Consider the following 13,166-nt stretch of genomic DNA (forward strand, 5'->3'; position numbering starts at 1 on the left):
CCATGAGATATGGTAGAGGGTTGGTGGCGAGTCGCGACACCACGGACAATCGCGCCCATACAACGTCGGAAAAATTTTGTGTAATCGCAACATACTTGGATAGACCCACGTTTGAACTCTACGGAAGTCCATTGCGTCTTCCCCTTTAAGAGATTTGTGTGAACAGGGACAAAAGACGCATCAGTTTCGTTACGAGTTTGGACGCTCGAATCGGAAGTACACCGGAGAGCAATCGGTATCGGACGATGTAGAAGTGAACGCTAACTTACAAGGGTATTGAAAAACACGACTCTTTGCGCGTCCTCAGCGTTACGTTAACTTCTGGATGACAACTTATATCACAAAAAATAAATACGGTATGATAAGTACAATGAATACGAAGAGGAAAAGCTGCCAGGCTTTCGATTTTTGGTGCTAAACTAACTTTGCGGCCCTGCAAGTTTCGCGCTGTCTTCAGAAGCTTCCTCGTTGCATATCACTAAGTGTCAAAACAGGTGCAATTTACAATGTATAACAATATAAAATGTTTCTGATTTCTAATAGTGGTGTAACAAAAAAACGACAGCAAGAAACATGGAGGCAGCCCTAATCCTTGATGTAGATGTTTTGTAGTGTCACTCGCCTCTCGGTGTTCGTGTGCCCTGCTGTGTTCCTCGAGTTGACTTAGTGCTTCGCCGCGCTGCGAAGCGAATCTCCGAGGCCATGTAGAAGGAGGCGCATAGTTGAGATAGGCTCCGCCAGTTGCCGCAACGATTCGAGCCGCTCACAAGAAAACCGTTCACGCTTTCAATGGACTCATTCGATTAATGTTCATTAATTATACTTACAGTTAATTGTCCATTATCTTATGTAAACATTATGCTCCGTTATCATATGCATTCAATATAGCTCTTTACTTGAACCAGAAACATCGATTTTGTACCAGATTTATTTTTAGAACACTTTCCTCTGAATATTAGGAAAACTGAAAGTAAGTGTACTCGACCGGAAGTGATTGGAAGAGACACAAGCATGCCACTCGTTGCTCGTGCCACCACTAACAACAACAACAACAACAACAACAACAACAACAACAACAACAACAACAACAACAACAACAACAACAACAACAACAACAACAACAACGACGACGACGACGACGACGACGACGACAACAACAACACGATTTTGAGCTGGAGAAAATCAAATAAGCAGTTTGAGGGACCGCGCTGTCGTCGTCTCTTGCCTCGCGTTGGCGTCACGCAGGTCCCACGTTTTGATACACACGAGCCGAACAGACTGCACGTTTGGAACGCCAGCGCTTGCTTGCCCGTGAACGCCAGCGTCGCCGAAGGACTAATTCGTCTGCCCGACTCAGTGAAGTGCCAGCGAAACGCCAGCGTCGGGAGTAAGACACACACTATACGAAAGAGAGAATCGGAGGAACGCCAGCGCGGCGAGCTATAGGCGCACTGAGCTCGGAGCATCAAAATGTAGAATAAAGAGTACAGAGGAGGCCGCACAAGAGAAAATAGATAATCACAAAACAAATCAGACAATCACAAGAAAAGGAGAGAAAGGTGCAGTAGAGAGCAGAAAAACACCGGAGAAGAGCACACAAACGCAACATAAACACGAGGGAAACGCTGGCGAATCAACGCTCCTCAGTTCGTGCAGCTTTCACTTGGTATGGAACTGGCTTTGATTCTTTTTTCAATCTTGGCACTTCAGGAAGACAGCTCTGTTCTTAAGGGTAAGGCTTGGTACTTTCTTTGTACGGAGCCTGTGGATACAGGCGGGACGTCACTCTCATTCGTTGCCTGTCGTTTTTTGCTAAAGGTTGCAAGCCGCTGCTTCTGATGATCTTCATGAGGCACACGACGAGGTTTCCCGGCAAGAAAGATCTCGAAAAGTTTGCCGTGCGGCTGCCCGAGTTGCAAAGCATGATATTGAACGCTTCGCGCGCGGGTTCCGGTAAGTAGGGTTTTTTTTTTGTTTTTATTCTTGAAATTCAAAGCCTCGTCGCATGCAGAGGCATATGCATGAGAGCGACACTTGCGCACCGAACGCAAGAAGGGGAGTTCTTTCGAGGGCTCGTTTTCTTGTGATCTAAGATACAATTCCAACAGACAAATGAATGCACCAGACAAAAGCTTATCGGGGACGACGGCGATTCTTTGCCGTGTGCCGCCGTCAAAAATTCTGCCGAGCTGAAGCCGATGCCTGAGCTACGGCCACTCACGGTCCATGCACAAGACTCTTCAGCTCGGCTGAATAGATAGCATTCCGCATACACCACTTCTCTAGCAAAGTTTCAAGAAATATTTTCACAAATAAGAAAGCTTTCTTTTTCTATAACCTGAGTGCCTAAGTTAGCGAAGCAAACACCTTTAAACTGTTTCGTCGCACAATTCGCATACTCGGAAAAAAAAAGTCGCATTATTGATTGAAAATAAATGCTCAATTGTTTTGCCATCTACTTTACTAGAAGCTGTTAAAAGCGAAGACATTCTTTTTAGAAGAGAAATTTGATTGGGTCGACTATGAAATGCACTTCTGGGAAGGACAGTATTAACATATATATGTTCATAATTATACTCACTTTGCTAGGTTTTTTCAGAGGTCATTTCACCATAATTGCTGGTTGCGCATACTACCTACGTGTACAATGCGCATATACGTCTTTATGTTTCTGTGTATGCCGTGTAAAATACGTTGCATTTTTTTCTCGTCCTTCTAATTACTGTTTTACCATTTTGTATCAAGTCCCCCCCCCCCCCTCCCCAGCTGTCTGCGCAGATTTTTTCTTGGTCTTCCATGACGCTGCTGCCAAAAAAAGTTACTTGAATTACATTCAATATAACTAGAATCGTGAGGTATTTGACATGTGAGCGGCAGAAGTCTACAAAAACGTGTACAAAATCAACCTTTAAACGCAGACACAAGATTGTAAGGCATTACTTCCTGTTTTTGTGTGTCATTCATGCCAGCACCGTGGGCTGTTTTTCAGGTACTCTGTGTAGAGAACACGTGACTTCGCTGAGAAAATGGAAGTATAACTGGGATGAATCCCTGGAGAACCGAGTAACGTCTTCTGGCATCAGGGAGACCGGAGAAATTGGCAAGTGTCCGCAGAATCTTTCCAGAAACCCCTTGAGTTGACTTTCTTGCATAACCTAACGCTTAAAGAGGTCATGAACCACCCGTCGGGCTTGGTGAGAACACACACTCTACGGGAAGCATGACACTATGCTATGAACTGCTCAGCCGAATCTTGCATTCGTGCGCTGCAAGGAGAGCTTAGGAGCGGAGCGCGAAGTTGACATTTTACCAGGCGCCCTCTTGTCATACAGATGCCTATACGCTCACTCCCTTCGGAGCTGCCGGCGCCTGCTGTTTGACGTCGAACAGCAGATAGCATGCTATTGGCCAATAGCCGGCATAAATCGAGAGCGGCGTTCGGATCATATTCGCTTCTTGCCAAAGGGTGCCGCAACGTACCGGCGCAGCGTTCCATAGTCTGCTAACATTACACAGTGAGCCACACTCGCGAACACGAATCACAGCGGGAGAGAGCGATCGTGTTTCATCACGCGCGCTGACATAACTTCTTTTCTCCGTGCCATCCCTCCCTGTGTAGCTTTCAGCGCACTCGCCTGAACGAGAGAAGAGAGAAGGCGCTTAAAGCGCTCGACGAATCCCTGTAACTGCGCTCGTTCTCGATAGATTCGACAAATTTTTGTGGCAATCTATTCGTGAGGCAGTAAACTCCGATACTGAGATCATTCTATGATTACCTGAAAAACTGGCTCAGGACCCGTATCAAATATAAGACCTTCTGAGGTATTATAGTTTTTCGTTTTCAGGAAAGACGCTGCAAGTTTTTGCAGCTCATTATTCCTGCAAAGCTCGAACTTCAAGAAAAATTAGACAACGATTTCTCGTTTACTTTAAAAGGAGATGAGTTATTTTTCGATTATCCCAGTGTCTACAGTAATCACTTATCGTTATTCTCGTCAGCATCGTCATTACGCCAGTGTTCATCTCGTTATTTAATCGTCCTTACGAGATGTGCAATGTAGTGGGAACGTTTCGGGTGTAACATCGAATAATCACTCTTTTGTCACTGAACGATTAATTGTTTGTGGAGAAACCTTGGGATACGATTGTTTTCGGCATTCACCGAATTCACCTAGATAAATCACTCTCGTCTGCAACTACACCCGCGTTCATTATTCGTCTAGTAATTTCCTATTTTTTGTCAATATTTAAAGCAAATGAATCGTCAAACAAATTAACGTCTCTAGAGCAGACGTTTAGCCCAGTAGCCTTGTTCAAATGGCAAACTGCAGAGCGCAAAATAGGTACGAGATACAGAAGAATGCGAACAGCACATGACAAGTGCTAACAGCTGCAGGAAAGACTCTAATAGTACGGCCCTGTGCAGAAGAAAAGAAATGTAGCGTAAGAGAGAGAGAGAGAGAGAGAGCTCTTTATTGATTGGAAGGCAAAGAATTTAACCGGCACATGCAAATCGCTAGCTTGCTATACTCTGCGTTGGGAAGGGAAGGGGGTATGACAGACAGGAACGGAAAGGCACAAAAATAGAGTAAAATACGTTAAAATAGAATACAAATAAATAAAAATCAGGTTGAGTTTTCTGGCTTGGGCGGGGACGTGCGCTGGTAGTTTTTCATTGTGTGCATTCAATGAGCAACTAAAGTTTGTTGAGCTGACCGATACAATCCAAATCTGTAAATAAACATTTCATCGTACGCCTCTGTTACGTGAGGCGGGCTAAAGATCCTAAGATGCAGTCAAATGATAAAGTTCTCTGTGAGGTCGAAAGTATTCAGTGTTCATAGAGCGCACGCTCATCGGCGTACCCTAGACACTCAAAACAACATATGTTCCACAGTTTCGATTAAGCCACAGTTATTGCACTATATGGACTTGCCGCTTCGCCGAAGCGGTATCGTAAGCTGTTTCCAGCTGACTGAAAGGCTTGCTTATAAAGAAAAGAAGACTTCAGAACCTTCCTACGCATCATTATGCTTTCCTTTACTCAAACGACCCACATTTCAGAACAAGACTATCATCCAGACATCTGGGTGATTCCCCGACATCTGGAAACTGTATTACAGCCTTCATCTAAAAAATACCTTAAGATAATTCGTTGCTGGGCTATAGTTGGTTCATAATGGTAAAGTTCAGAGCGTAAACGCCTATACATATGTGTCAGTTCTTCTATGTCCCGTACCTTGTAATTTGTAATTGAGTGAGCGCCTTATAGCCTCAAGGTTTCGAAGGATGTTCCCTGGCCTGCTGCCCGGACGTTTTTACCAGGACGAGTACATCGTCAGGGCAACGAGCAAAAACAGGACCCAAGACACGGCATACGCTTTCTTGAAGGCGGTGCTCTACCGGAAAGGTAGGTTGATGCTCGAAGTGCCATACGTCCGTGAAATTCGCGCGAATATTGTAAAATTATAGCATCTTTTAGGGCGTATAACAGGTGTTTGGCTGCTACACTCTGAAGGCTCGTTCACACATGCGACTATAGTACCAGTCGCGCGACCAATTTAGTCGCTATATAAGCGGCTGGTCGCAAATGGTTGCAAAGCGACTGCCTTGGCTCAGTAATTCGCTGCAGTGGCGCAACTACAGTCGCCTACCTCTGAAACAATAACATGCACAGGAACAGGACGTCAGCTTATTTTACGGCGCAATAGCAATGCGAGCCATATGGGAGCAGACGTGAATTCTGTGTGGCGACGCGTATAATTCGCACGTAGGTGTGAATATCGGTTTTTGCGAGAATCAGATTGCCGAGTTGCAAGAGCCGATTTCTATCTGTACTGTTACGACGAATAGCGGATATAAAGAACTAGCTTACTGTTCTGGCGGTGCTTCGTTATAACTAGGTTCGCCTGTACATCCTTCTCAATGCACTCGCCATCCTTCTAACTCATTATCTCGTTCTGTGTACCTCAGAATTAAAGAAATTCAAGAGAGAACGAGCCTTGGCCGTGGACGACGACTTGTTGGCTTTCCAAAGCAGATGCGAGGATATGCTGGAGGTAACTCTTTCCGTAAACTATGCACCTTAAAGGGACATAGTTTAGGCAGAAAAATTATTCTTCCAGAACTCTATTGTAATTCATTTCGCCCCAAATGCTCCTTTTTGTCTGAGTGTGCGGCCCAGCAACAAGTATTAAGCCGAAAGCCTTAGACGCCTCATCAAACGCGAAAATTGACCGGCGTCCCACGTCGGCGTCCCCCGGCGGTGGCGTCAACACAAGTGATGAAAAAATCATCACGTGATGACGTCACCATGACGTCACGGGTCACCCAAATTTGAGACGTCATGATGACGTCACGTGACGTAACATCACGTGATGACGTCATCGTGTGTCATCGTAGCTTGGTGGGCCGACCGCGGAGGCAGTGCAAAACCAAATGAGATGCCTTCGATCAACAGTGGAAAACCACGTTAGGAGCAGAAAGGTTTCGGAGGGTGACGAGGCAGGATTAATACATCGACTGAGAAGAAGAAAATGGCCTTCGCCTTCGAGTCGTCTTACGTGAATGCAGTAGGGACCCTGTTAGTTTTTACCTTGCACCGAGAACACCGACCGCTCTGCGAAGGAGTTGAGGAGAAAGAGGGCAGCTATGTAGAAGGGTAATCTTTAATCGCCCGTAGGTTTTTCGATGCAAGGGGTGTGGCTCAAAACAGAGTGCGTATGAATTAACCGCATCGTAGCCTGACTATTCACGTGATTTCAAATAAACAACAAAAGACCCCCCAATAATGAACGAAATGAAACGTTTCTGCATCATTCAAACCCCTCTGAAGCTCTCACATTCTTAGTGAAACAAACCTGGAATATTTGCTGATGCTTTTTTGTTCTTTTCTACAGAAACAAGGCGTGAACAAAACGGAATCGCAGGAAGAGAATAAATTTCTCGACAGCACAGAAGTGCAGCAAATGGTGGAAGCCATGTCGAAGAGATTGGGTGTCAACGTTACAACAGGTTTGCCTGCATTTCATTTAACGTTTGTCTCGTGTAAAACTGCGCTTCAAACGACACACAAAGAAATGACCTCCCATACCACTGGATGTTTTATAATGTGCTAAAATGTAACCGTAAATATCCGCTTATGCTACGTGCCCAGCCCATATCCATTTCTTCTTCTTGATTTCAACTATGATATCCTTAACCCCCGTTTGTTCCCTGACCCACTCTGCTCTCTTCCTGTCTCTTAAGGTTACACATTAAGCACGTCGGCACGTAGCGCGTCGGCAGGATAACCGGTGGTCATTAAGGGTAACTGACTGGATTCCAAGAGATGGCAAACGCATGAGGGGGAGACAGAAAATTAGGTGGGTGGATGAGATTAAGAAGTTTGTAGGTATAACGTGGCAGCAGAAAGCACAGGACCGGGTTGATTGGCGGAACACGGGAGAGGCCTTTGCCCTGCAGTGGGCGTAGACAGGCTGATGATGATGATGATGATGATCATGATCATCATCATCATCCGCTTATGAGAAAGCTTAGCTGGGGGGCAAAGTTCGATTAGCCTTATATGTCTCATGATCAGACAAGAAGTTTTCGAGATTTGGCAAGACCTGACGGTATTTCGCGAGACCTGCTGTGATTTCGCGAGATATAAATGCATCGCATTACCTTGTCGGTGGTGCCAGCGTCCACACGAATGCTGAACAAAAAGAAGCTAAGTAATACAGGTCGGTCAAAAACCACGTCATTTTCGAGTGAATGTGTGTTTGCAGTCGGCGTAACAAAAGTCACTCGACTTCAACATAACATGACGCCATCAGCGGCGTCATCCGGTGACGTCATCATGCCCTCACAGATCGATAGAGTTTGTGACGTTATCGTGACGCCATCATGACGTCACGGGGGAAGATCAATACAATAGACTGAGATGAAGAGAAAAAGAAGATGATGGCTATCACCTTGCAGTCGTCTTAGGCGTATGCATATGGGACCCTGTGACTTTTTTAACGCGATAGCGTTAGAGAGCTCGTGTCGCAGAAATTCCGACGTCGGTGTCGGGACCGTTGGTTGTGAGCGAAAAATCATCCGTGAGCGAAAAATCGAGAAAGGAAATGGACAACTATGTCCATCTAGCGGAAAACATATCAAGCCAATGCCGCCTTTCACGGCCGGGCTAGACCGCACGCGTGCGCTCGCTTGCGGCCGTGCGTAGAGTCACTAGAAAAATTTCAGAGTATTGCATCTGTTTTCCGCGCGCCGGCGCCGACGCGATTGGCTTACTCGCATTACATGACCTCTCGCCGCCATATCCCTTCCAAGCGCTTTGTCTGCAGGCGCGTTGAATGCCGAGCGCGGCCGGACATTTAGCACAGTACCACCGTCCCTAGAAGTACTTCGTCGCTTTTTTAAACGGGTCATGCAGATGCCAGAGAGTAGCTCACCAGTAACCGAACGTTGCTGGTGAGCTACTCCGGGAATTTCGTGTATTTTTGCATTCCGTGTGGGAAACATTAATGTCAAAGAGCGTCGTTGTACGTGTCTGCATAGTTGGCCGCGGAATGAATTCGCCCCCCTCGAAGAACACTCCTTTCTGCAGTGAACTACACAAACTTTTCTGGAAAAGCTCGCATGCAACAGGATACTTCACCTTTCCGGTTCGCTATATTCAGCAATATTGAAAATTACATACTACATACCTTTCTATTTGCTCGGCTGCTTATATCTCGATCTGTTGAACAGATTGTGCATGTCACGTGCATGTCACGCACGAGAGCGAAATCGAAGACTTATTAAAATATTAACCGTTTACTGTATACCTTGAAGGCAACTGTCGCATGATCGTTTGCCACTGCGCAAAACTGAAGCGTGGAACTCTGTTGATAAACTTGGTATAAGGCAATGTTATTAAACGTATTTCATTTTTTTTAAATGTTGCTAACGCTGCATTGCGCCGAGCGCACCCTTACAATACTGTTTAGTGGGTGAGAAACGGTCACAGCAAAAAAAAAAAAAAACGGCTTATCCGCTTACGCACTGAGGGAATCGATTTCATGCGAGCCCTAGATCTGTATACATGACTGTGCTGCAGTAGCATGCGCGTGAAAAATTTTCGGGGTGTGCTATTTCTGATCAAAATAACACAAAGCCCTGCGCCGAGGAAGTTTTAACAAGAGTGCATTACGAAAAAAAAGTTGAAATTAAAAGCAATGAAGAAACCGAACCCCAGCTGTTTACGCGCTGGCAACGCCAAAAAAAAAAAAAGAACTTTGTCTGAACATAGCAAAATATTTGCAAATACACTGCAACGTTGAGAATATCAAGGAGACAAGAAATAGGAAATGAAACAATTGAGTAGCGACGTCAATCATTTTTAATGGCCTATTTTCTACGTATCTGTTAGGAAATGACAACGTATTCGCAAAATAAGATGTACCTTACCTACCGCACGCCGATTCGCCCGTGCGTTCGGCTGCTGGCGTTCCGAACCGAGACAAATACTTCACGCACAACTTCCACTTACCGTACACACACCACTTCTATTACAGATAACACCCAGCTGAACAGGGTGCGCAAGTAAGGTATGCGTCAGCGATCAGTCGAAGGACGCAATGCTGAATGTTCTCGATGTTCGATAATGTTCTCGAATGCGGAATGAAGTGAACCTGAACACCGACTGCAAAGCTATAGCGCAAACACTCAACATTCACCAAGTGTCGAAGTGAAGGGCATCTCGTACGGTCATTACGCTAATGCAACTATACAGCTTTGGACCTTGCGAACACACCCGGCCGTGAAACGAAAACAGACCGATGAAGCCACGAAGAGAGCTCGCGAGCACATGGCAACATTCGCCGCACGTTTCATTAGCTACGCCGCTTACCGCGCAGTCGATTCATGACTGTGGATGACTCGAAATCACTTCTGATATCCTTTTGGAGAAACACACAAACACACACATTTTGCAGTTACGCCGAGCGTAACACGGCATCGAGGCGAAGAGATCGGTCACTTGTCGACACACGCTACCACCGCGCCGGACGGACCGGAAGGGAAATGGCCGCCGCCGCCCAATGTTGCCCGCGTGCAGCCTACCTTTGCGGTACTCTGAAATTTTCCAGTGACTCTAGCCGTGCGCCTTTCCAGAAGCGTTGATCAAGCAAGGAGGAGGAGGAGGAATAAAACAGCAAACGCTAGATAATGTGCTGCCATCTGTGAAGCATTGTGAGACTCTTCATGGCCTCCGAGATGGCAAGCGCGCGGCGTATATCTTGGAGGCCATGCGACACTCGCTTTAGATCAAAAACCTGTATGTACCATTCTCGCGCGCGCGCGTGTGTGTGTCTGTGTGCGTGTGTGTGTAACAATACACATTAATAAGTATGCACTTAGTGGTTGAAGTGTGCACCAGGGGCCGGATTTCGCTATTGCGTTCAACTCTTAAAGGCGAAGCTTAAGGGTCCCCCAATTTTTTATATATAAATACATGTGCAGTCACTTCTTACTCCATGATAGAGGGTCTCATCGTGTGTTAGCGAAGAAATAAAAGCATAGTTTCGTTTTCGGCTCCTGCACTCTCCCATAGAGGACGTCCGGCTGATGGCCAAAATATGCGCCTTCGAAGTGGCCGTCCGTGGCTGGTCTCCCTTCTGCTACCTCTTCGACAAGGCGGACCTCGACCTGCTGGAGTACGCCAAAGACCTCGACGACTACGAGGAGGACGCGTACGGCAACCAACGGAGCGTCGCCTTGGGCTGCCTGCTTGTCGAGGAGATGGTGGATAAGATAAGGTGGGTTACCACGCTACACCATCGATACAACTTCAACGACCTGAGGGCAATGCGTGAAGTGACGTCAGATGAAGTTATCAATACAATGAAGCATGACATTCCTGCAGTAATTTTTTTAAAGCCTGTGTGGTACTCGCGCACTTTCGCTGGAGTCTGGACGAGAATTTTCGTGTGGTAGACATTCTCGCAGGAATTCCTCTTTACATATCAGAGATGGCAAAATTACTCCTGGAAAGTAAGTAAATAACATTATTGATTATACTCTTCCAAATTTTTAAAACATAATAAATTACATTACAAATTACAGCTGGCCAGAATTAATGACACTACATTGCTATATTACGTTTGAATTGTAATGAAATTACGTGAGCAAGAGTTCTGCATTAATGCACACCTCACGTACACTTTATTTAAAGCACATATATACATTGAAATCTCAGAGGTCCTTGTTCCTCTTCCCGCTCTTCAGGTTTGGTGCTCAGATTAACTTATCATTGTTATTCCTTTCCTTTTTTTTTGCTCAATTTCTTATGTGAAGAGAGACGTGGACATGCTATATTTTCGTCCAAAGTATTTGGGGAAGTAATCAGTATTTTTTTAAATTACTCGCTTCAACTCACTATTACATACTAAATTGCCGCAGTACCAGTGGCGGAACGTTCTAGCTTCCAACCAGAAAGCGACGAGGGCGCTGCTGAAGTTTTTCCGCTCAACTGACCTCGCTAAACGACTATGATGCTCCCGTGCTTGAGTGTGTGAGCGTTTTTTTTTACTCCTTTTTCCTTCCTTACCTTTCTATCCCCCTTACCCCTTCCCCAGTGCAGGGTAGCAAACCGAAAAACTTCTGGTTAACCTCCCTGCCTTTCGCTTAACCTTTCTCTCTCTCTCTCTACCAGCCCATAAGAGTATGTCATTATATAAAAATTACAGCAAAGTTATTTAATAATTTCTTATTTCCTTATTGGTATTTTATTTTCGTTTTATGTTGCTTATGAGATGTATGTATTCACTTAAAACCCCTCTATGCAATACCCAATTGATCATTTAGGGTATTGAAATAAATAAATATATAAAATACAGTTTCATTACTGCCAAGTCTTTTGCAGGCATTTGACAAGTGGCAATTACGTTTGGTAAACGAGTGCCTGTCTATGAATATTTTCTATCTCGCTATGAAAATATGTAATGAAATAGTTCTACGGGTTCCATTCTTCTCTTGGCAGAGAGAAACTACGGACAAGTCTGACAGGCGGCGCCAGCTTTCACACTCATTTGAGGGCAGCGCTGTACTTCACGCATGCCGCGGTGATGAAGAGCCTCGTCGCCAAGTTAGGCCTAGGAAGGGCTGCGCCTCCGCTGAGTGCCAGCAACTACTGCCGCTACAGGCATCACAGGCCGTGGCGCTCCTCGCACCTGGTACCTTTCACGGCCAACTTCGCCCTGGTACTCTTCCAGTGCGGCAACTCTCTGTTGAACGTACTGCCGATTCTGAACGAAAAGGTGGTCTGGCTACCCGGATGCCGGAGAGAATTCTGCCCCCTAGAAGATTTCCTGCGGTCATCGGTGGTTCATAGTTCCCGGAACTGCGATCCCGAGAAGATCTGCAGCAAAAGCTGGAATGGAAGCGGCCGCGCAGAATAGGGACGTGAGCTGCGTATGCAGTGCACTTGCACCTTGAAGCTGTAAAATCTGCAAATAAAACGCATATTAATAATAATTGTTTGTGTTTAACGTCCCAAAACCACTATTTGATTATGAGAGACGCCGTAGTGGTGGGCTTCGGAAATATTGACCATCTGTTGTTCTTTAACGTGCACCTAAATCTATAGGTACACGGGCCTCAAGCATTTTCGCCTCCATCGAAAATGCAGCCGCCGCGGCCGGGATTTGATCCCACGACCTGCAGGAATAAAACGCATATTGTAAAACATTATTAAAACATATTATAAGCGTGCCCCACATTACGTTGTGATCTTCAGAACTTGGACATGGTGGTATGTTGCCCAGTCCTGCTTACAATCGGAACGCTTAGGCTACCTAACTGCTATTTTTTAGGGGTGTGCGAATATTCGAAATTTCGAATATTTTTCAATTAGTGTTTGCTATTCGATTCGATTCGCACTGGAATTTTACTATTCGAACTATTCGAACTTCCCAAAAACAAATACAGTCATCGTCCGATTGAAAGTGACCACTTCAAATTTTCAATATGCTTCACCTCATTAAACTGTCGTATTGCGGCAAAGCTGCTTTTCACGCTCCGTTAGGGTCGAACTTTGTCAAGAGAGAGTCAATGTCCGATTGGAAGTAATCCCTAGAATATTGATATGCTTCACCTCATTACACCCCAGTATTGCGGCAAAGCTGCTTTTTAAGCTC

General features: G+C 45.5%; 1 protein-coding gene across 1 annotated transcript in view; it reads left to right on the forward strand.

Annotated features, from left to right (window-relative positions):
- Window positions 1–12,490, forward strand: part of LOC119400209 (multiple inositol polyphosphate phosphatase 1) — a 21,873-nt gene extending 9,383 nt beyond the window's left edge. Inside the window, exons 3-9 of the mRNA XM_037667212.2 lie at window positions 1,819–1,953; window positions 2,990–3,100; window positions 5,273–5,410; window positions 5,974–6,059; window positions 6,900–7,014; window positions 10,583–10,787; window positions 12,011–12,490. Of these exons, the coding sequence (XP_037523140.1) occupies window positions 1,819–1,953; window positions 2,990–3,100; window positions 5,273–5,410; window positions 5,974–6,059; window positions 6,900–7,014; window positions 10,583–10,787; window positions 12,011–12,428 (1,208 nt within the window). The 3' untranslated portion in view covers window positions 12,429–12,490. The remainder of the gene's footprint in view (window positions 1–1,818; window positions 1,954–2,989; window positions 3,101–5,272; window positions 5,411–5,973; window positions 6,060–6,899; window positions 7,015–10,582; window positions 10,788–12,010) is intronic.
- Window positions 12,491–13,166: the final 676 nt, after the last annotated feature.

Source organism: Rhipicephalus sanguineus, chromosome 7 (assembly GCF_013339695.2).
Source record: "Rhipicephalus sanguineus isolate Rsan-2018 chromosome 7, BIME_Rsan_1.4, whole genome shotgun sequence".
NCBI classification, from domain to species: domain Eukaryota; kingdom Metazoa; phylum Arthropoda; class Arachnida; order Ixodida; family Ixodidae; genus Rhipicephalus; species Rhipicephalus sanguineus.